The sequence below is a fragment of the Rhinopithecus bieti genome, unplaced genomic scaffold (genome assembly GCF_001698545.2).
Source record: "Rhinopithecus bieti isolate Rb0 unplaced genomic scaffold, ASM169854v2 scaffold_16559, whole genome shotgun sequence".
Classification (NCBI taxonomy): domain Eukaryota; kingdom Metazoa; phylum Chordata; class Mammalia; order Primates; family Cercopithecidae; genus Rhinopithecus; species Rhinopithecus bieti.
The window spans coordinates 1,057,274-1,080,211 of record NW_016808724.1 but is presented as its reverse complement, the minus strand read 5'-3'; the positions used below and the strand labels follow the sequence as shown (position 1 = coordinate 1,080,211).

The window sequence follows — 22,938 nt, the reverse complement described above, 5'->3', positions numbered from 1 at the left end:
GAGGCTGAAGGCTGAAGTGTGACTCCTCTGCCCATCTGAGGACAAGTGCACCTTCCTCGTTTCCCCAGACAGCCCTTGGCCCTTTATGTCCCCACCGTCTGTGTAGGGCCAGGACCAGCTTAGGCTTCATTTCTCAAAGCCACATTCTTAGAGAAAAAGCGTCCATAGAGAAGTCCCAGATTTTAAAATCTGCATTTTTCTCATTCATACGATCAGAACTTAACAAGACTATTGTTACTTATCTGCAAGTTTCTTCCCTTCATCCAGTTACTTCCTGTTCTCACCATCCAGACTGTGTGTCTGAAAAGAATGTTTTTCACGGTTAGAGGTTACTGCTTATTTCTTTTTTTTTTCTTTTTTATTTTTTGAGATAGGGTCTCGCTCTGTCACCCGGGCTGGAGTGCAGTGGCATCACCATGGCCCGCTGCAGCCTCTACCTCCTGCCTCTCGAGTAACTGGGACTACAGGCAGGTGCTACCATTCCCAACTAATTCACTTCTTTTTTTTTGTTTTTTTGAAGCAGTGTCTTGCTCTGACACCCACGCAGTTCTGGGTGCAGTGACGCAGTTATGGCTCACTTCAGCCCCGACTTCTGGGCTCAAGTGATCCTCCCACCTCAGCCTCCTGAGTAGCTGGGACCACAGGGGCGAGCCACCATGCCCAGCTGATTTTTTTGTTGTTGTTGTCTGTTTTTTTTTTTGTTGTTAGAGATGGGGTTTCACCGTATTACCCATGGCTGGTCTCAAAACTCCCAAGCTCAAGCAATCTGTCTGCTCCAGCTTTCCAAAGTGCTGGGATTACAGGCATGAGCCATGGCACTCGGCTATTATCCACTTCTTTCTTAACATGTTAATATTATTTCACCCTGGAGTATGTTTCCATGGTCTGCCTTGCATTTGAACATGTTTGATGTTGTGAGATTTCACCATGGGAGAAAAAAAGTGTTGAAACTAGGCAGAAGCTGGTCCTGGAGTGACCCTGCTGAGCTGCTGGCTGCTCTGCGGAGGGAACCCCCTGACTGTCCCTGGTCTAGATGAGGCCCTGCCTCTTGCAGGAGTGGGCTGTCTCTGCCTCTTGCCTTCTCTAGGTCTAGGGAGATGAGGCTTTTGCCTGATAGACACCGTAACCTGTTGTGATTTTACCTTTGCTTTACATTTATCTAAATTTGTTATCAGATAGGTCATAAGGCAAGCTCTAGGCTGTTGGAAAGAGACAACTGCTTTTCATTTCAAATTACATTTATTCTAAGTGTGGCTTTAAAAATTAATCCATGATTGAGCAAAGAATGTAAAGATGTGTTTTCTTGTATTATTTTAATAGTTTTATTTGGTTTCTCAAAGGTAAACAGCATCATACATGAATATGAGATTTTATTTCTGATTTATTATTTTATATTTTGGTATGACTTCTCTCCTGAAATTAAAAAGATGCAAGTTGTGTTATGTGTTTCTGCAGTAGTACAACTGTCTTGTAGAATATTATCCCTCAAGAGCAGGGAACATCTTGATTCCAGTTTATTCTCAACTTGGTGAGGTCAACGAATCAGTTCATCAGTAAGATTAGGTTATACAGGAGAGAGCCCTCATTCTATTCTTTTCTCCCCAGTTATACGGCACAAAAAGCACAATATGGGGGTGAGTTGTCTGCAGTAGAAGCCACAGGCACATGCTTGTGGACTGAAGGAAAGCAGTCAACTGAGTGAAGTCCAGGTTCTCACCCAGCTTTGACATCTGACCCTGGAGGGAACAGGGCCCCCTTCTATGTAGTTCCTTCTAGGACTGACACCTGTTCTTCTCTGAAATATTAACACTGAAAACATGTGGCTGTGTCTTCAGTCACAGAGTAAGAGTAGACACAATACTGTAATTTGTAAGTTGAGTGAGTGCTTCTCCTAAGAGTTACTTTTCTTTTTTCTCCTGAGCAGATTGTTTTGTACTATAGAACTATTAAAAGCAATGATATTTTTATGGGGAAAATACCATTCACAGAAGGGGTAGAAGGCTTTCAGTTTTGTATGTGATAGTGTTTTTCTTAGAACAACATTTATGAATATTGGAGCTCTCCCTGTCTGCTAAGCAACTAACAAAGAAAAACACTCCTTCGCTTCTACATTGTTGGGCCGTACAGACCAACCTCCCTTATCTTATGCCTGGAACTTGAAGTGTTTCAGATTTCAGATTTTTTTCATCTGTTTCATTTACACAGAGCTTGAAGATAATTTCATACAATGTTTTAGTAACTTTATGTACTTGTTAATGTGCAGTTTTCCACTGTGGCGTCATGTCAGTGCTCAAAAGTTTTGGATTTTGGAGCATCTCAGATTTTTGGATTACAGGTGTTCCATGTATATAAGGATATGTTGCCTTAGTTTCCTGAAATATGTAAGTTCTGATTTTTTAAAATTGAGAGATGGTGTAGCCTTCCAAAAGAATTTGCTTTGCCATTCTTGTCTTTAGTGAACCTTATCATACTTGATCAAGTCATGGAAATTGAGAACAAGTCTTTCCTAGCAAAGACAGCTGCCCATCTCTTAGTTCTGGGAGGTTCATGTCTTGCCCCTGGAGGCTGTGATGTCCACTTCACTGCAGCTACAGTAAGTGGCCCCATCACAGCTTCTCCCACTGAGTATCATTCTAGAAGGCAGTCCACGGTTTTAGTTCTGAATCCATGCATGGAAGTATTCAAAAAGAGCCATCCCTCCTAATTTAACCCCTGAAGGTGTCAGGTACTTCTTGCCCTGTCTCCCGTCTGCTCCATCAATGTGGCTAAGCGGAGGTGAGTGGCCTGGTGGGCCAAACCCAGATTGGAGTCAGGCAGACCTGGACCTGCCTCCAGGGTCTCCTGAGCTTGCTGCCCTCCCAGGGTCTTGGTTTGATGCCATGACCTGTCACACAGAGGAGCTGTAACTGTCCAACAGTCCTGTACCTGGAAACCTGGTACATAGCTGGTACTCAGAAAACGGCACTTAGGGTTAGGGTGACTGCTTGTTTTTTGTTTGTTTAGCATCCCAGGAGTTTGTGTTGATTGAGAAACTCAAGTAATATCAAAGCTAGTGAGAAAATGAGACTGGGTGTTGGTGACTGTAAATTCTTACCTGGCCCTGGGACTTGGTCATGAGCCGACACCATGGTTCATCTGTCTCAGGTCGGCATCTGGTGTTTTATCATTTCCCACAGTACATAAAGCTTGGAGCTCGGCAGTCAGCAGTGCTGTGGAGCTGCTTCATCTGCTCCCAAGCTGGTTTCCCATCTGTTCTGGCTCTGCTATATTGGAGTTCTTTTTTAACTTTTCTACCTGCCTTAGTCAGCCTTTCACACGGTCTGTACGTAACTGGGCTGAGTTCAGCTCTGGAGCCAAAGACTGACTTCGATGGCCCTGGGAGGGTACACTGGTGCACCCTGCACTCAGGGTCACTGAGAGGGGTGGCGTTATCTTCTGGCTGTACAAAACCTCAGTTAAAAACTGTAGACTTGTCGGCTGGGTCAGGGAAGCCAGGATGAGAGTTTGGCATTTTTATGTCCTGTTTTTTCTTGGTGTATCAGTTGCCAGAATAGAGGTCTGGACACCTGACATTCACCCCACAGGCCTGTGTGGACATCAGGAGCAAAGTTGGAGCCAGAATCTAAAATGAGGTCTCCATGGTCTGGTGGTCCTGGTCTTGTGGGGGAACCACTTCACTGGTGCGGCCTGAACCAGCGGGGGAGGGGACAGCACAGGAGGGCAGCAACTGAGGCTTAGGTTTGTGTTGGAAAGTGGCATCCACTGGTCTGAAGAAACAAGTGTCAGAGGTGAGGGCTGGCTTAAAGTGTGGAATTGACTTAATGTGCATTATTTAGCACAGAGCAGACCCTTTGGACATTAAATAACAGAACTTTCCCCCAAAAAACTTATAAAATTTTAATATAAACTGCACATGGTAATAGCATCTCTTTTTCAGTGAATAATTTTGAAGGTTATTTAGCACGGCAACCTCATTAGTTGCCAATTTGAAAGACTTAAAGGTAAAGAGATATTTGTCTTAAGCCTGTCTTCAAGTAGTTTGGGAATTTGGGTTATCTGATGATGCCTTGTTTGCTTGCTTTAAGTAACCTTGTACTGTCCAAATTCAGTTACCTGATGTTTTTAATTATTTTCGTTAATAATATGAATCAAACCTGAATTCCTACAGTCTGGCTCTTTCTAATCTTTTTTTTTCCCTCCCTTCACTGCATTCCTTCCTGATTCTTTCTTCACGATCTCAAAGGACTACCACCTTGCTTTACTATTCAAGGTACTTCCCTGTCTTGCCACACATCCCATGTTCGGGATGAAAACGTTCCATTGTGCTGCATCTCGTGTACGTCATCCTGGTCACTGCCCAGCTCGATTCCAGCTCTCGCTGACTTGAGCTTTCTCAGGACCCTGAGCAGGGCTTAGTGGCCACTTTGATCACCTCAGCAAGGACGAGAGTGTTCATGAAATATTTCGCAGAACAACACCTGAGTGCTGAGGGAGGGTGCTAGATGTGCCCATAAACACTTCACCACACAGCACCTGGGTTGGCAGCACTGCCAGGGCATGCCATGGAGAGACCCAGCACTGACCTCAAGGCCTCTGGTCCCATCTACGTACGTTCCTTCTAAGATTCTGCCAGCCTTCATTCACAAAATTAATTTTTCTTTCATCGCTTATCATATTAAATAAAATTCTGGATCCTTAGGTATGTGAGCATGGCCAGCTCCCTTGGAGCAAGCAGGAGCCTCAGGGGCTGAGGCCATGTGTCCCCACGCTCATGTCCTGTGCAGGGAGCCCAGGCTGATTGAGGGATGAATGGTGGGAGGAGGGAACCCTGTGCACCAAAGTGCACCAGAACAGGACAGGACAAAGGAATGGCTGGGACCAGAGGACAGAAAGTCCCCAGTGGTTTCTTCTGTGGCCTTGTAGATTCCCAGGCAATGCAGGGTGGTGTCAGCAGCTGGCTCCTCTGACTCAGTACCAGATTCGGCACTGGAAGGCTGACCTGGGGCCACCGTCTCCTGCCCTACCTGAGCAGGAGTTCCATGGAAAACCTCTGCATAGAATCGGCTGTGGCTGCCCTTGTGTTGATCATTCTCATCCAAGTTCTCTCTCTTGTACCTCTGAGGTGGGGCCCAGGGTCCATGTCAACAAGCAGCTGACGACCCCCCAACCCCATCACTAGAGTGTGGCTGGTGGTGGGCCCCCTCCTAACCATCTCCTACCTCCCCGCAGGACTCAGGACACCCCTGCACGGCGGCCGACCCCGACAGCTGCTTCACGCCTGTGTCTCCGCAGCACTTCATCGACCTCTTCAAGTTTTAAGAGTTGCCCCTGCCATCCCTGTTGGAGATTGTGCATCATGCTGTCTGTGCAGGGCTCGTAGTGAGTGTTCTGTGAGGTGGGTGGAGGCTCCTGGGAGGCCCCTGCTTCCAGAAAGCCTGCGCAGGGGGTGCATGGTTGCATTTTCATCATTGAAGGTCAGAGGCCAAGGAAATCATTTCTACTTTAAAAACTCTTCTAAGCATATTAAAATGTGAAATTTTGCACTATATATATATATATAGTGCAAAAATGTTTCAGGTGGTCAGCTCCACATTCTTTGTTAACCTGACACTAACGGCCAATAATATGCTTCTTAACTGTCAAATTACAGTTTCCCAATTTTATACTAATTGGGGGTGGGTGACAAAACAGTTGATCCTTGTAAATACATTGTACAGAATATTTATTTTTTCTCAAAATGCATTTTAACTACTACATTGGCTGTGCCCAGATGAGTCCTCTTTGAATAGAAAGTGAACCCAGGGCAATGATAGCCATTCTTGTCTTAGGGCTTATGGATCGGGGTATGAATTGTGCACACAGAGCCCAACAACGGGCACTGGTCTCTGTGGTCCTAAGGCATCCAGCACAGGTTCTGGCAAGGGTACCCCTGCTGGGGGTGTGGGCTGGTCTGTGCACAATCCCAGACTGTGATGGCAACAGCCCAGTGCAGTCTGAACTTCAGTTGTGTTGAAACTACTTTAATAGACAAAGTAATAAATCATGTTTACCTATTGATATAAACTTCATCAGTTTTGCATCCTACTGAGAAATGTTGTTAGCGATTTTGATATTTAAATCCTTAAAAGATTGCTTTGTTTTTAAAATAACGCATGTGTCCATTTTAGAAAATTAGAAAATCAGTCCCACCACCCAAAGATTATCGTGCATGCTGAAAAGAATATGAAAAATCCCCTCAGCAGGCATAGGATAGAAATGCATTGTTGTGTATTTCCATTTTCGAATAGGGTCAAGGAACCTAAGCAAATCATTTCTACTTTTTTTTTTCCTCTAAGCATAATAAAATTATACTTTTATAGCTTTATAAATAGGACTAAAAAAAGATTCTGGATTTTTCAGCCCCACTTCTGTGAACTGACACAAATGGCCAAGAATGCATTTATTTGTCAAATTATAGTTTCTCCTGAGGCGATGCAAATACCTGGGGCCTCCATGAATATATGTTAGTTTTTCATAAAACCATAAATGGTCCTGTATCCCACTGTTATTTCACAACCCCTCCACCCCACCACCCCACCTTTTTTAGAAACATAGAACCATATCCTAAATGTTATTTGGAAACTTGGTTTTTATTAGCTCCGTAGAATCACCCAGATGGAACAGGCTTTATCATCACAGCATCCTGGGGTTCCCGAGTGTCTCGCTGTTAGCATCAATAACTGATTAGCATCATCACACATAACAATGTGGCCGTCTCCTTAGAGTAAACCAGTAGTCAACATCATGAGTCAAACATATTTTAAGGCTTTTAAATATATTTCTAGATTGTTTATGAAAAAAAAAATTTTGTGGAGTTTTCGAGACAGGGTGTTGCTCTGTCATCCAGGCTGGAGTGCAGTGGTATGATCTTGGCTCACTGCAACCTCTGTCCCCCAGACTCAAGTGATCCTCCCACCTCAGCCTCCCAAGTAGTCAGGACCACAGATATGTACCACCATGCTCAGCTGTTTTTTTGTATTTTTAGTAGAGATGGGGTTTCACTATGTTGCCCAGGCTGGTCTCAAACTCCTGAGCTCAAGCAGTCCACCTGCCTCAGCTTCCCAAAGTGCTGGGATTACAGGCATGAGCCACCGCGTCCAGCTGAAAAAAGAAATTGTTTTAATCTAGGAAAGGGAGTAAGTACATGGAGTTTCCATTATCCCTGAAGCACAGGTATTTCTTTTTCTGTTGGTGCTGTTTTAATAAGTGAAGAATTTGATGTGTGATAAATTGTGAGCTTGAATATTTCCATATATTTATTGTCCATTTGCTTTTCTTGTTTTTGGTAAATTACTTAATGTGTTATTTGCCTGTTTTTTGTGGGGGGGGATGTTAGTCTTTTTTCATATTAGTTTCTTCTTAAAAGGAAACTATCCTTTTGAAGTTGTGGTTCTTTCCCCTAATTTGTCATATACTGTTATTGTCATTTAATTGTTAGACATTATAACAGTTCTCAGCTGTGCTATCGAATCACAGATACGTGCATTTAATTTGTATAAATTGCGCAGTACTTGCCTGGAAAACATAACCATATTAATAGTGTAGGATTCCAGCTGTTCTGCTGGGCTGGCATATTTCCACAGGCCACGGATACAGCTAGCCGCACTGCCAGTGCATGAGTCACAGCCTTCTGCAGGTGCATTCGAGGAGTAAGTTGTGGGAGCTGGGCAGGTAAGCAGGGATGGTTTACATTGCTGGGGAGAGATTGAAAGGTTAATGGAGGGTACAAAGACAGAATAAAGACAATTTTGAGGCACTTACAGAAGATCAGACAACACCAAACAGAGATGAGAAGAGGAATCATAAATCTCCACATTGGAATGGTATTTTTGAATACAGTTTCTCTCACAGGGCCTTCCAAAAGTAGAGATGCCACTCCTGTGAGATTAAATTACATTCTGATGCCTTCATTGCAATGAAGTAGATAATTTAGGACACCAAGAGCCTAAAGCCAGGCAGTAAGTTTCACTCGCCCATCGTTCCTGCAAAAGGCAATGCCAGACACTGTCAAGATAGAATCTCCAGTCATTCTCAGACTTGTTCCCAGTCTGCACTGCTCACTCAGGGTTGGGGTCTGTTGACACCCAGTTACAACTTCCTTTTGCCTATTTTGAGAGTCAGAGTGTCACATTCCTCACCTAATTTATGAATACACACAAATTGGAAAGGCATGCAGTAGCCTCTCAGGAGCAGACCGAGTTGTAGCTGTCATGGTTTACTGCGTGATGTACAGGATCTCTGTATGCACTGTGTGTGTGTCCTCTACAGGGCTGTAGACAGCAAACTGTGTCTACTTTATGGAAAAAATTTAACTATCTATCAACAATTTTTGCCTTAAATGCTGCTTTTAGAACCAAACTGTCATATAAGATTTATCAGTTCTTTAACACCTTTGTAGATTCCTGATACTAGGTACAAAATCATGTCATCTGTGAATAGACAGTTTCACTTCTTTCTTTCAGCCTAGATGTCCTTTATTCTTCTTTCTTGCCCCACTTCGCTGGTTAGAATCTCTAGTACGATACTGAATAGCAGTGCAAGGGTAAACATCCTTGTCTTGTTCCTTATCTTAGGGGAAAGCTTTCAGTCTCACCATTAACTATGATGTTAACCCTGGGTTTTCCATGGATACCCTCTGTCAGGTTGAGGAAGTTCCCTTCTATTCCTAGTTTGTTTTTATCATGAAAGGGTGTGATGGATTTTGTCAAATGCTTTTTCTGCATCTCTTGAGAAGATAATGTGGTTTTCAGCCTTCATAAGATCAATGTGCTGTTACTACATTGACTGATTTCTGTATCTTGAACCAACCTTGCATTCTTGGGCCAAAACCCACTAAGTCATGGTTTATGATACCATTTATACATAGCTGTTGGATTTGGTGTGTTGGAACAGCCAGCCCTCTGTATACACAGGGGATGGGTTCCAAGACCTCCCACCCTGCCTGTCACCCACCACCTTGTGATCTCTTGGGTTTTGGTGTCCATCTCATAGGATAAGCTTAGAAGTGTTCCCTCTTCTGTGTTTTGGAAGTGTTTGTGGTGGTTTCTTGTTGATTCTTTAAATGTTGGAGAGAACTCCACATAAGATTTGAAGTCACTGAGAAGCTTCAATTATCTCCCCTTTTGGAAATTCATTTGTCTTACTATCCTTTAAGAGGATAAGACCATTTTTTCTAGCAATGCCTTGTAATGGTTTTTCTTTTCATTGCGAAGGCCTAACCTAGTAGATAAATGGACTATGAAACCTAGTCTGTTCTGCTTATCTTCAGGATTATCAAAAGGAAAGGGTGCTGCCCTCTGAAAAAAGTCAGAAGCGAGCTTGGCTTATGAAACTTGACTTTTTAATCTCCCTCTCTTCATTATGATGTATGCACGTGGTGGACACCACTCACCTCCCTTTAGTCCCTATCTAGTGCAATATTGAATGCCACCCAATGACAAAGCCAAGGGATTAGCAACAGGTAGGAGGAAAAATAAGGACCTGCATACATGACTAACCAGCACCAGCCATTGGGGCCTTCTGATGGCTGACACCAGCATCCACCCTGCTCTCAACCTCCCTGCACCCATGTCTATCTCAACAGAATTGCTGCTTTTGTCTTCACTCAAGCCCCACTCCTTGTCCCTTCCTGTTGTTTCTGCATAGAGGAAGCAGACACTCAACTTTGGAAAGCAGTGTCCCCCCGCATCCAGTGGGCTAAGTGCCACTGAGCTGGTAGGAGCTGCTCAGGTGTAGCCTCTGCCTCCAGAATTCCAGCAGGAACTGCATCACTCTGTGCCTATAAAGCCCTGGCTCACAGCGTGAGTGTGTGTTCTAGGTGCTAACGTGGCACCTACACACGCACCCCCAGCAGAGTCCTCTCTAAACTCAGGCAGTGCATGGCTGCTGCCATTCCCACCCTCAGCATCTGTGAGATGAAGGAGTTGCTCCCCAGGGCATCTGCCCCAATACAGGCCACATGGATCTGCCATTGCTTTTCACACAAATGCCTAGGAGAGGCTATTAACCCTCCTAGTTGTCCTTTTTGTACTTGGTCCTCTCCCTTCCAATCCTCACTGTCCACAAGAGTGACAAAAAACAGAGATGACAAGTCCACAGAGTGACAAAGAACAGAGAGGCCAGAGCACCAGCTGGAGGGACAAGCGGGAGAAGGCACTGCTGGTGCCACAGGGGTCTTGGACCATAACCAGGGTTCACTGAGGATAGGGTTCCTTTGAAATGCTCTTGTTCTTCCTGTTTAAGGGAGAGCAAAAAAACTGAGGTCATCTGTGTCAAATAGGAGAAACACCTCAACTGTCTCGTTTTTGCGTGGAAATTTCATTTTTATTTGATAATCATTTGAGAAAGTTGCACAGATGAAGACAAGTTGGCTTTTATTATCTACCTATGTAGTCAATTCTAATGTCATTTAAAAGAATTTGATGTGTTAAAATACACAGGAAATTTACCATCTTATCCATTTTAAGTGTGCAATTTAGTGCCATTAAATACATTCATACTGTGCAGCCTTCTCTACCATGTATCCACAAGTTCAAGTTTACAAGACGAACTTCTGTCATCTTGTAAAACTGAAGCTCTGTACCCATTAAGCACCAACTCCCTATTCCCCATCCACCAGCCCCTGGCAGCCTCTGTTCTACTTTGCCTCTCTGAATTTACTGCTGTCGGGACCTCGTATGAGTGGAATCAGAAGGGATTTGTCCTTTTGTGGCTGTCTTACTTCACTTAGCATAATGTCCTCAAGGTTCATCCAAGTTATAGCAGGTGACGTGATTTCTTGTTAAGGCTGATACTCTGCTCTGTGGGTAGACCACATTTTGTATGTGCACTCATCTGTTGATGGACACTTAAGTTGCTTCCACCTTTTAGCTATTGTGAATACTGCTGCTGTAAACATGGGTGTGCAAATATCTGAGCCTCTGCTTTCAATCATATGGCAATTCTATGTTTAATTTCTTAAACTGCCATAACTGATTTCCATGATGGCTGCACCATTTTACATTCCCACTGAAGGTTCCAATTTCGCCACATCCTTGCCAACACCTATTCTTAATCATTGTCATTCTAATGAGTGTGAAGTGGTATCCTGCTATGATTTTGATTTGCATTTCCCTAATGACTAGTGATGCTGAGTATCTTTCTGTTTGTTGGCCTCTGTCTTCTTTGCAGAAATGTCTATTTGGGCTCTTTGTCCTTTTTCAGTCAGGGGTGCGTTTTTGTTAAGCTGTAAGAAGTCTTTATATGTTCTGGGTATTCACCCTTTTCAAATATATCATTTGCAAATAGTTTATCCCATTCCGTGGATTGCCTTTCACTCTGTTTTCTTCTTTGATGCACGGAAGTTGTGTCTTTCTTCTAGTTACCTGTGCCTCTGGTGTCATATCTAAGAAATCACTGCCAAATCCAGTATTGTTAAATTTTTCCCTTATATTTCTCCTAAATGTTTTAGTTTTAGCTCTTAGTTTAGGCCTTTTGTCCATTTTAATTTTTATATATGGTGTGAGGTAGATCTAGCTTCATGTGAATGTCCACTTGTTTAGCACCATTTGTTGAAAAGACTCTCCCTTCTTCCTTGGTCTTGGCACCATCAAAAATCATTTGACCCATATGTGCAAGGGTTTATTTGGGGATTTGCTATTCTATTCTATTGGTCTATGTGACTCTTTGTTTCAATACAACACCATTTTGATTATTGTAGCTTTGTCATAAGCTATGAAATAAGGAAGTGAGAGACCTCCTACTTTGTTCCCGTTCAAGATGATTTTGGCTGTGTCAGGTCTCTTGAGATTCCATATGAATTTCAGGATGGAGAAAAGAAAGCCACTGGGATATTTTGATAGAGATTACATGAAATCTGTAGATTGCTTTGGACTATGGACATCTTAATATTAAGGCTTCCAATCCATAAACATGGAATTGCTTTCTATTTATTTGTGTTGACCTTTCTTTCAACAATGTTTTGTGGTTTTCAGTGTACAAGTCTTTTACCTCAAGTTCATTCCTAAATATTTCAGTTTTTTGTTACAATTATAAATGGAATTTTCTTAAATTTCCTTTTGAGGTTGCTTGTTATTGTGTAGAAATATCATAGATTTGCTGTGTTGATTTTGTAAACTGCAATGTTACTGAAATTGTTTGTGTGTGTGTGTATGTACGGATACCAGGATTTTCTACATATAAGATCATGTCATCTGCAAACAAAGATAATTTTGCTGCTTCTTTTCCAGTCTGGATGCCTTTTATTTCTTTTTCTTGCCTAATTGCTCTAAGATTCCAGTACTGTGTTAAATAGAAGTGGTGAGACAGGGTATTTCTGTCTTGTTCTTGATCTTCAAGTAAATGCTTTCAGTCTTATTGAATATGATGTTTACAGTGGGATTTTCATATGGCCTCTATTTGAGGTTGTTTCCTTCTATTCCCAGTTATTGAGAGTTTTTATCATGAAAGGGCATGACATTGTCTCTAATGCTTTTTCTGCATCAGTTGGTATCACATTTTTTCCCTTCATTCTGTTAATGTAATATGTATTACATTTATTGACTTGAGCATGTTGAAACATCTTTGCATACCAGCTATAAATCTCACTTGGCCATGATGTGTAATCCTTTCAATGTCCCCCTGACTCGTGTTGGCCGTATTTTGTTGAATACTGATAAAAAAAAAATCTTGATCAGGAATACTGATGTGTGGTCTTTTCTTACAGTGTCTTTGTCTGGTTTTGGTATCAGAATAATGCTGCCCTCATAGAATGCATTTGGAATGTCCTTTCCTCTTCAGTTTTTTGGAAGAGTCTGAGAATTGATTTAATTCTTCAGGTGTTTGGTAGAATTCCCATATGGCCCTGGGCTTTTCTTTGTTGGGAGGCTTTTCATTACTAATTCATTCTCTTGACTAGCATAGGTCTGTTTAGATTTTCCATTTCTTCATGATTCAGTCTTGATACGCTGCTGTGTGTTTCCAAGAATTTGCCCAGTTCATCTAGGTTATGCAATTCATTGATATATAATTGCTCTTAGTACTCTTAGTTGTAATGTTCCCTCCTTCTGGTTTTTAGTTGTTTTTCTTAGTCACTCTTGGCCAGAAGTCAGTTTTGGTTATCAGCAAACTCTTGGTTTCATTTATTTTCCTCGATGACTTTTCTGTTCTCTATTTTTTGTCTCTGCTCTAATCTTTATTATTTCCTCCATCCTGCTGGCTTTGGGTTGATTGCTCTTCTTTTTCTAGTTCTTTCAGATGTAAATTTAGGGTTGACTTGAGATCTTAATTTTTTTAATATTTGTATTTACAGTTATAAATTTCCCTCCTACCACTGCTTTCACTGTGCCTGTTTTTTGTATGTTATGTTTAATTTCCCTTGTGATTTCCCCATTAATCCGCTGGTTGAGAGTGTTGTTTAATTTTCACATAATCGTGTACAGGTTTTCATCTAGTTACTGATTTCTAGTTTCATCCCACTGTGGCCAGAAAAGGTATTTTGTTTCTTCAGTCTTTTGAAATTTCTTGTTTTGTGGTCTAACATACTGTCTATCCTAGAGAAAGGTCCATTTGCACTTGAGAACAGTGTGTATACTGCTGTTGTGTCTGTTAGGTCCAGTTGCTATGATGCTGTTCAAGTTCTGTCTTGCGACTGATCCTCTGTCTGGTTGTCCTGTCCATTACTGAAAGTGGGCTATTACTGAAAGAAGTCTCCTACTCTTACCATGGAACTATCCATTTCTTCCTTTGATTCTGTCAATGTTTGTTTCATATACTTTGGGGCTCTGATGTTTGGTGCATATATATTACATCTTGGTGAATTTTCAAACTTTTTAAATTTCAACAACATGAAGATGAAATTATAGGATGTCTGGGATTTCCTTTGAATCCATGGGACTGGGAGTAACTACAGACGAAACAAGGCTGGCTGGTAATTTGAGGCTGCAAGGATAGGTACACATTGGGGTGTAAAGCAGGGCTCAACACTTTTTCAGTAACGGAGCAGATGGTAAATATTGTTGGCTTTTGTAGCCATATGGCTCTCTTGCCACTTTGCAGTAGCGGCATGAGGCAGCCACACCACGTACCAGTACATGTGGCTATGTTCCAGTCAAACTTTTTGGACAATAAAATCTGAATTTCACATACTTTTCTTATGTCATTAGATATTACCCTTTCACCTCTTTTCACTGTTTAAAAATGTAAAAATCATTCTTAACATTTGGGCTGTGCAAAAACAGATGGTGGACCCAATTTTGGCCTGTATTTTGCTTGCCAACCCGATTTATACTTTTGTATCTATTTGACATTTTCCATTAAAAGTTATATAACATTACTTTTTTATACCTGTTACTTTTATTGTAAAATAATGTATTTTCATTGTAGAAAGTTTTTTTAAAAAGCCAAAATACACACATAAAAATGTTACCCATGAATTATAAGAATTACTTCAAGGTAATTATTCTTATTTCGAAATAGCTTTCCAATCTTCTATATCGCTTTTTGAAGATGCATAACATGATCCCAAATAAACAGTTAACTAAACACCACCCTCCTCACACCTCCTGCCCAGAAACCCGCCCATCTGGAGCTGCATCTCCCAGGAAAGGAGCCTCTAGAGGGAACTGCCTTCTTGCAGTTCTCTAACCTGGATTCCCAAGGGAAAGATGTGCATCTTCATGCTGAGCTTTGAAGATTCTTACAGAATAAAAATTCTCACCATATCCTTCTGTCTTAAATAGCACCAGTTTTAAAGTCTCCAGGGAGAAGAGATTTCTAAAACTCTAGTTTCCAAAGAATGAAAAAAAATCACTTCTCAAAACTCAAATGGTATTTCCCGTCACCCCCACGCCATCCAGATTTGTTCAGCTTTCTTGAAAATAAATGATCTAAATTTTTAAAAATATTTTCCTAAAACTCTATAATGCCAAAGGGATCGATATCATCATTTGTTGTGAAAGCTAAAACTCTACCCCTTTATCAGTAAGTGAAAATATCTGCAACTCTGAAAAACCATGCTGAGACATTAATTTCTAAATACTTAAATGGGGCCCAGTTGCAGTCCCTCACACTTGTAATCCCAGCACTTGGGGAGGCCGAGGCCAGAGATTGCTTGAGCCCAGGAGTTCAAGACCAGCCTAGGCAATATAGCAAGACCTCGTCTCTCAAAAAGCCAGGCATGGTGGCACAACACAGTCCCAGCTCCTCAGGAGGCAGATGTGGAGGCTGCCGTGAGCTGTGATTGTGCCACTGCACTCCTGCCTGGGCAACAGTGTGAGACCCTGTCTCAAAAAATACATAAATATTTAAGTGTATCCACCCAAACTGATAGCCACCGAGGGGGTGGGGGTGGTCACTGTTTATTACTGATAGACACACTTGAAACCACTCACTGCTCACTGGTAAGGGAACAGTTGGTCACCAAAAGACAAAGATGCCAGCATGTTGATAATAACCTTCAAACATAATCAGAAACCTAGTGGATGGAGATTTGCCAAGAAACAGCAGGTCTTGGAGATACAGTAACCAAACCCCAGAGAATGGAATACCTCATAAAGGTGACAAGCCCTTCAGTGGGGATGAAGCCAGTCTCTGAGTCAGAGAAAGGCGCAAAGGAAAGCATCACGTTCCCAAGGCACACATGCCAGGAGAAAACAAGCCCACCAGCAGGAGGCCTGCCTTTAACACTCACCTGCTGGTGTGAGAGGAGACGAGGCCGCAGCCGCATCAACCCTGGCTCTCCTACGTAATATTCACTCGGGACTGCTCATGCCCCTCCAACAGGCTCAGCACCATTCATGCTCCTTATCTGTTAACCCCCTCCCCAAACCCTGCTCTTCCAGCAGACGGCGCACACTGCCACACGTAGTTGAAAGGATAGCCACGTGTGGGGAAAGCCGGAGGTGCAGTCACTCCCCAGTGACTTATGTTTTCCCTCTAAGAAGTTAAGTGTCACATTTCAAAACACCAGCTTATTTAGTAAACCGGTTTTTCTGTACATAACCCAGACAGGCACCTCTTTGGGGCCCCCATGTCTACACAGAGTTGGGCACTGCCCTGGACTCTGATCTACCTGATGGACAGCTGGTGCAACTTTATCAGCTGTCAGCCTTAAATGAAGAGGCTCAGAAAATACGGGACGTGTCGAGTGCATTTGATCACACAGCTTGAGGACGGCCACCTGGGGGATGGGCCCCATACCAGCAGGGTCAGCGTCCACAGTGGGAAAGTTAAGGCTTCACTCGTACAGGCAGGAGCTGAGATGTCAGAGTCATGCTGTTTTCCACAGACCAGTGTGTGCTATGGCGATTTGCACCATTACAGATGGCTGCACTCCACCAATTGAGAAGCAGTGATCTCAGGGGCCTCGTCTCTGGTGCATCTGGTCATTTATAGGGAAAGAAAGGCAGAGGTTGCAGCTGCATGCATCATGGCTCCAGCTGCATAGCTACATTTCATCCAACACTCAAAATAGTTTTTTAAGTGCTTTTTAAAATTTTAGTTTCAGGGGGCACATGTGCCGCTTTGCTGCATGGATATGTTGCATGGTGTGGGGTTTGGGTTACTTTTGAACTCATCACCCAGACAGCGAAGGTAGTGCTCAGCTTTTCAACCCTTGTCCCCCTTCCTCCTTCCCTCTTCCCTTTCGGAGACTCCAGAGTAAAGTTCCAATGGCTTTAAGTTTGACTTACTCAGTTTCACACAGCTTTATAACCAAAGGCCACACAATCATGTTACCTCTCAGGAAAGCAAGGGGCTCTGTAGCGTCTTGGCTGTTGTGTGAGCGACATCCACTAATGCAGCCTTCATTTCAAGTTCTCCTCTCCTTCCTCCTCAATTCAGGATCTATCAAGGGGAAGGCGATGGGCTGTGACATGAGTCACACAGGATCCCTATAGCATGGAAACAACAGTGTCTTCTGATCTCAAGGTGGTTAGCATGTTTCTAATTTCCATGGAAATCAGTTTGCTAGTGCCTACCACAAAGCTGCTTATATTTGCGGGGGGCGGGGGGATCAAATGATCTCACCTGCATTTTCATTGCTGTGACCTCTTTTCTGGATCTGAGAGGGAGGACAGCAGGTACCTGTCCCACGTCGTGGGCCACATCCGTGGCTCTCTGCTTGCAGAAGAGGTACCAGGACACAGCCCTCGAGAAGCATAGAGGGCACAACTGAGAGACGCTTAAGGAATAAAGGGAGTCAGGTTGAAGATCCAGTTGTTACCACCTGAGCCTATGTTACCACTAATGGTGGATGTCAGACACCATGTGACCCTGCTGGGCACAGGGCCCAGGAGCTACCCGGAAAGAAAGCAGCAGCTTGGATTAACCCAGCCTTTAGATCCAACTTCTGGTTTGTAGGAAGTACTAAGGATAGAGGAGTGAGTTAAACACCTCAGACAACAGTGTGTTCAGGAAAAGCTGGGAGGGAAGGGACACGGGGGCTCCTGTTTCCAACAGGAAAAGATTTCAGAGACAGAACCACCACATATGATGCATGATCATGGTTTTAGGGGAAAAACAGCTAAAAGGTATTTTCCAATTTTCCAGACAACTGGGAACACGCACACACATACACACACTAGATGATATAGGAAATTAATTTTGTTAGGTGTGCCAATGATACTGTACTTACGCAGACAGCATCTTTTTTTTTTTTTTTTTTTTTTTAAGAAATACATGTTGAAGTACTCGGGGGTGATATGGTGTCTGTAATTTACTTTTAAATGGTTAACTAAATATATGTATGCACACACAAAGCAAATATGACAAATACAACCATTATTGAATTTCAGTAGCTGAGTTTACGGGTGTCCATTGTACCATATACTTTTGCATAGATTTTTTCATCATAAAAAATTTAAAAACTGAAATTGTCAACCTCCCCCCACCCCGAAAAAGCCAAATTAAAATACACACGGTTAATTATGAGAATTAACCACTATTTGAGGATTAAGTGACTCTTCCTTCACCCCACTGGCCTCAGGAATGAAAAACACTTTAAAGGGAGAAAACAGTAAAACTCTGACCACGATCCTCCAACCCATCCTGTCCTGTCTGCTTCTTGTGTCAGAGCCACTGAGGGAAAAATCACTATTTAAATTGTCACAATGGCTGGGCGCAGTGGCCTACACCCAGCACTTCGGGAGACTGAGGCAGGAGGATCACTTGAGCCCAGGAGTTGGAGGTTATACTGAGCCCTGATCCTGCCACTGCATTCCAGCCTGGGTGACAGAGCAAGACCCTGCCTCTAAAAAAAATTTTTTTAATAAAAAATAATTGTCACACATTCCCAAGGTGCATTAGGCTTTGCTGGGAGACGGCCTTTCTAGTTCACCATTGAGCTTAGCATTTCCTGCTGTTAAAATTAGAATAACTTTTATTCAGGATGTGTTCCTCCAAGATGAAACGGATGTCCGATCTTGGGAGCTGGAGGAACACGCTGCAGTGCACTTCCAGACTCTGGGAGGAAGAGTGGGCAGGCACACAGAATGTCAGGAAGACAGTCCCGGGCAGTGGGGACATTCATTGTGTGTTTACCGTCAGTTCTGACAGCCCGGCTTGAAGCTTCCTTCTAAGGATAGAGACTGAGCAGAGACTCCAGGTGTCCTGGGCCCCAACAGACAAAATCAGAATGTGCAGGAGCCTGGGCAGCTGGCAGACTTTAAAAACAAATTCCAGGTTCAAGCCTGTCTTTTTAAATATCTGCCCAAGGCTGCCATGGACCAAATTCCTAAAGATACCTTGTTGCCCTAGAAATGTCTCCAAAACGCAGTCATCCACTAGTTTTCCCACTTTGTCCAGAGACTTGGCTCCCACCTCCCCCAACATGACCTTCCATCAAATCCACACTCCACACAAAGAAAATAGCACCTAATTCTGATGAAAACGTCTGGCCATGGGACAAAGCCCTGCAGGGCCCAGCCCTGGCCTCCAGGGAAGGCGGGATTGGGGGTATGACACTAGCCCCCCCCCGCAAAAGCTATGCCTCACCTCACACAACCTCCCTGGTCCTCACTGGGTGAGGCAGAAATGCCACCAGCTCTACTTCCCATTGATGTGGGGACATTGATCCTCTCTAAGACTGAGAACCAGCATTTAGACCCAGAAATGGACTTCATGGCATCAAGGGAGAAACAAGCAAGAGAAGAGTAGAAAACGAACAAAACGAACAAAATGAACGGGAGGGGACCGCAATGGACAGTGGTTCACAGAAGAGAGCCTGTTTTAGAAGAAAGCAGCAGCCTCTTGCGGGTGGCAAACAGGTGAGAGGAGCCATGGGTCAGGGCACCAAGGAGCCAGCCAGGTGAGCTGGACCCTTGGTGGCACAGGGACCTCAGGATCTGCAAGAGGATTCTGTGAAAGCGCATGATTAAGAGGCCGCAGGTGAGCCTGCCCGAGAACACCTCCCACACGAGTTGCCCCACGCTCTCCAGGCGTGGCCCCTCCACTGGCTGTTCGGCAGTTCCAGCCCTGAAGCCCCTCCTCACAGGGCCTCCCACAATCCCCAACCCTGTCCTCACCCACCAGCTTCCTCAGCAAGCAATTCTTTAAAGTGAATCAATTTTAAAGAGTATTAAGTATGTTACAGAATAGATGGCACTCGTGTGACAAAAATGAGAAATCCAAGAACTGAAGTTCAGAAGGCGCAGCCCCAACCACACCCCTGACTTTTCTCATGTGAATGGAAGGGTGTTGCAGAACCCCAGTGGTACATGCTACCCGGGCAGGTCTCCCTTCTGCTTCCAGTGCCTTCTGCTCCCCGGGCCCAGGGCTCCGCCATGGGAGGAGCCAGTGCAGCTGTCACGCGGGCGTCTCCTGTGGGTGTCCTGTGAGGGTGGCTGTCACGCGGGCGTCTCCTGTGGGTGTCCTGTGAGGGTGGTTGTCATGCGGTGGGTGCACAGGAGGCAGCCATGGTATCTGGGGCTGGGAGGCAGCAGGCACGGGACCCAAATCTGGGCCCTACAAACCCTGGGGACCATGTCCCAGTGGAAGCACCACCCTGGGCCAAGACCCTGAAACTAGAGCAGCTTTGGGAAGGTGCTTTCACGTAGAATGGAGAGAGACAAAAGTGGCTTCCTGGCATTTGGGCGGGAGGTGGCAGGGGCTGCGTGCAGAGCTGGGATGCAGGCCTGAAAGCTGCATCTGCTCCCCTGAGAGCACCCCAGACCCCGACCTGAGCAGCAAGCCAGGGTTGGGAAGGGTGCGCCTTCAAGCTGATCATGTTTTGAGTACTTCATAGAACGTGCTGCAGTCGGTCCAGGCTGAGGCTGGGCCCACAAGTGGACCCCACAGAGCACAGCTCAGATCAGTAGAGAGAGGACCGGAGTAGGGAGTTACCCAGGCTGCACTCATGTTGCTGGCAGAGGCCACGGCCTCCTGAGACAGTACTCGGGCCACCACACACCTTACGAAGGATGCCACCCACCTGGCCAGGGGAGGCCCAGACTTGACACAGAGGCCCCAGAACCACACAGCACCAAACCCCATCAGGGCCCAACGGCTTCAAAACAAACTCAAGGCCAAACAGCTGCCTGCCTTGGTGCAAAGATCCCAACTTCAGCATCTGACCCCAAAACCCACACCAGAGGGGGACCCCCCTAGGGAAACACCAGAGGTCATGGTAGCGGGAGGCGCCTTCCAGAAGGGAGCCCCAGCACTCTCACAGTGGCTCAGACCTCGCGCAGGCTCAGCCCTTTCCTGCTCAGACTCGGGACGTGGCCTTGGCCTCGAGCCTGCCCATCCTGAGCAGGCTGTCCCTGGTGGTCTGTGTGAGCTTCTCTGCACCTGTGATACTTTGCCTCATTCCTGGGAAATGCTGCATAAATACCCACAACTGAATGAAGGTTGCCCTTCCTCCCCACCTCAGCCTGCAGTCTCCCATCATCAGGTGTCATCCCACCTGCAACAGAACAAACTCATTCCAGGCGTTCAAGAGCGGGACTCTCAGACCTCACTCAGCATCTATAAAATGGGCACAGCAAGGCCAGCCTTGCAGCACCGTGTTAAGGCCCCAGAGGGAGGCAAGGGCAAAGCACAGGTGTGTCACGGGTGTGGTGCACACAGGTGTCAGTGCCTGCTGGGACCCAGCAGGGCAAGGCCACAGGCTGGTGTTGCTGCTCTAAGCCCTTCCACCTGTCCCCTCCCTAAAAAGCAACAGGAGCTCAGATAGATGTCGCCCGAGCCTATCCCAGCCGACTGCAGCAGCAGAGGCAGCCGAGCCTCCTTCCAAAGCCCACAGGAACAGGCAGGCAGCATGGTCAGGCAGCCCTGCCACTTGTCACTGTTTAAAAATTAGATAATTTTTTAATAACCTAAGAACAAGTACATAAACAACCTAAATAATAAGTAAAGTTTTCATTTTGCTCACTTCTAATTTTATTTCTCAGCTGAGGTTTTTTGGCAGAAAGTTTAGTTGAATCCTCAAACACAGCCGTATGAGCTGGAGTTTTCCACTTCAGGGAACTGAAATATATTAATTCAATCAAAAATAGTTTACTTCCTCAGGGGAAGTAAACTGATTTTGTTTTGTTTACCTCCCTTCCACCTCAGCCTTTCACTGTGCCAAGTCATTGCCTAAATTTAATAGCCTGACATTCTGGGAGGCCAGTGGCCTTCACCTGGGGAGGGAGCGGGAGGTCAGCAAGGGGTGCATTTTCAGCTCACCGTGCTCAAGTTGAGACGGAAAAACGCCCCCTAAGGCTTTCAACCCAGTGGAGTAGAAAGCCCCAGACACTGCAAAATTCCTGCCTGGCAAGCGGTCTCCTCTATGCCTGGACTGCTCTGAGCTGACTCCACCCCAGGCTGTGCCTGCCTCAGTTTGGTAAATTATGACTTTTTTCCCATGACGCCCACATGGAAGCCGCACCTCCTCAGGGTGAGCAGGGACATGATGCACGCACGCAGCCAGACAGCAGGACACGCACGTGAGGGGCAGAGGCGCTTCAGAGACGGCACCAGCAGGACCCCAGGCTTCCAGCTGCTGCCTCGCTTCCCCGCGATCCAAGGTGGAGCTGCTGAGATAGCGGATCGCGTATCTAGGAAGCACCACAGGTATACACGCACCGTGTTTCTTTGTGAATAGTCGGTATTCTTTTCTAATATTTTTTGACATATTCCAGAAAGATTAAGAGAACAGGAGGTAATGGGCTCAAGGCCGTTATCCAGCAGAACCCCCCCTTTTTGGACGAGGGCCAGAAGGAACGAGGTGGATCACGAAGGTCAGGAGATCGAGACCAATCCCTGGCTACCACAGTGAAACCCCGTCTTTACGCTAAAAATACAAAAAAGCTAGTCAGGCGACGGTGGCAGCGCCTGTAGTTCCCAGCTACGCGGGGGCTGAGGCAGAGAATGGCCGTGGAAAAGCGGTGAGGCGGGAGCTTGCCGTGAGCTGGATCCGGCCACTGCACTCCAGCTGGGTGAGCAGAGCGGAGACTCCTGCCTCTCAAAAAAAAAAAAAAAAAAAAAAAAAGAACAGAAGGTAAAATTCACCCCATTTCACCCCATAACTCTTTCATTTAAACATAACTATTAAAATGTATCATTTATCACGTCTTACTGTGCTGCTTCACAGCAGCAAGGGGGACACACTCCAGCTCCAACGGGAATGTGTCCGCATCACCAGATGACCCGTGCTCCTGAGGCAACGTGGCAGCAAAAGGTGGGTTTGCCTCATCAAAGGCCACCAACACCAGTGCGCTAACATCAGATTGTCTTGTGTTAAAAAATACAGATTGCCAAGAAAAAGTGGCTTTTAAAATAAATGCATTGTTAAATCTGATGTTCTCAGAAGTCAACATAGCAGAGAAGTAAAAGTACAGGGTACTGACGATAGATAAAAGCACCAGGTATCGACAACAAGGAGATAAAACCCACATCCAAGAGCTGAGAGACCCTGGCCCAGGAGGGCAGGTGGAACCGGGG

At 44.9% G+C, this 22,938-nt stretch overlaps 2 protein-coding genes across 12 annotated transcripts in view; one reads left to right on the top strand and one right to left on the bottom strand.

Annotated features, from left to right (window-relative positions):
• The window catches only part of FBXO25 (F-box protein 25), a 67,156-nt gene extending 60,788 nt beyond the window's left edge, over positions 1-6,368 (top strand). For 6 of the 8 annotated variants that reach the window (XM_017887068.1, XM_017887066.1, XM_017887070.1 and 3 more), the window contains 2 exons: positions 4,244-4,270; positions 5,230-6,368. In XM_017887068.1, coding sequence (XP_017742557.1) covers positions 4,244-4,270; positions 5,230-5,319 — 117 coding nt within the window. In that variant the 3' untranslated portion in view covers positions 5,320-6,368. The remainder of the gene's footprint in view (positions 1-4,243; positions 4,271-5,229) is intronic. The other 2 variants (XM_017887069.1, XM_017887071.1) reach the window with 1 other exon arrangement.
• A 719-nt stretch (positions 6,369-7,087) lies between these two features.
• Positions 7,088-22,938, bottom strand: part of TDRP (testis development related protein) — a 73,973-nt gene continuing 58,122 nt past the window's right edge. The window contains exons 4-7 of one of the 4 annotated variants that reach the window (XM_017887060.1): positions 17,044-17,197; positions 16,753-16,860; positions 16,088-16,396; positions 7,643-7,733 (exon numbers count right to left, since the gene is read on the bottom strand). In XM_017887060.1, coding sequence (XP_017742549.1) covers positions 16,826-16,860; positions 17,044-17,197 — 189 coding nt within the window. In that variant the 3' untranslated portion in view covers positions 7,643-7,733; positions 16,088-16,396; positions 16,753-16,825. Of the gene's footprint in view, positions 7,734-16,087; positions 16,397-16,752; positions 16,908-17,043; positions 17,198-22,938 lie in introns of those variants that run through there. The other 3 variants (XM_017887061.1, XM_017887059.1, XM_017887058.1) reach the window with 3 other exon arrangements.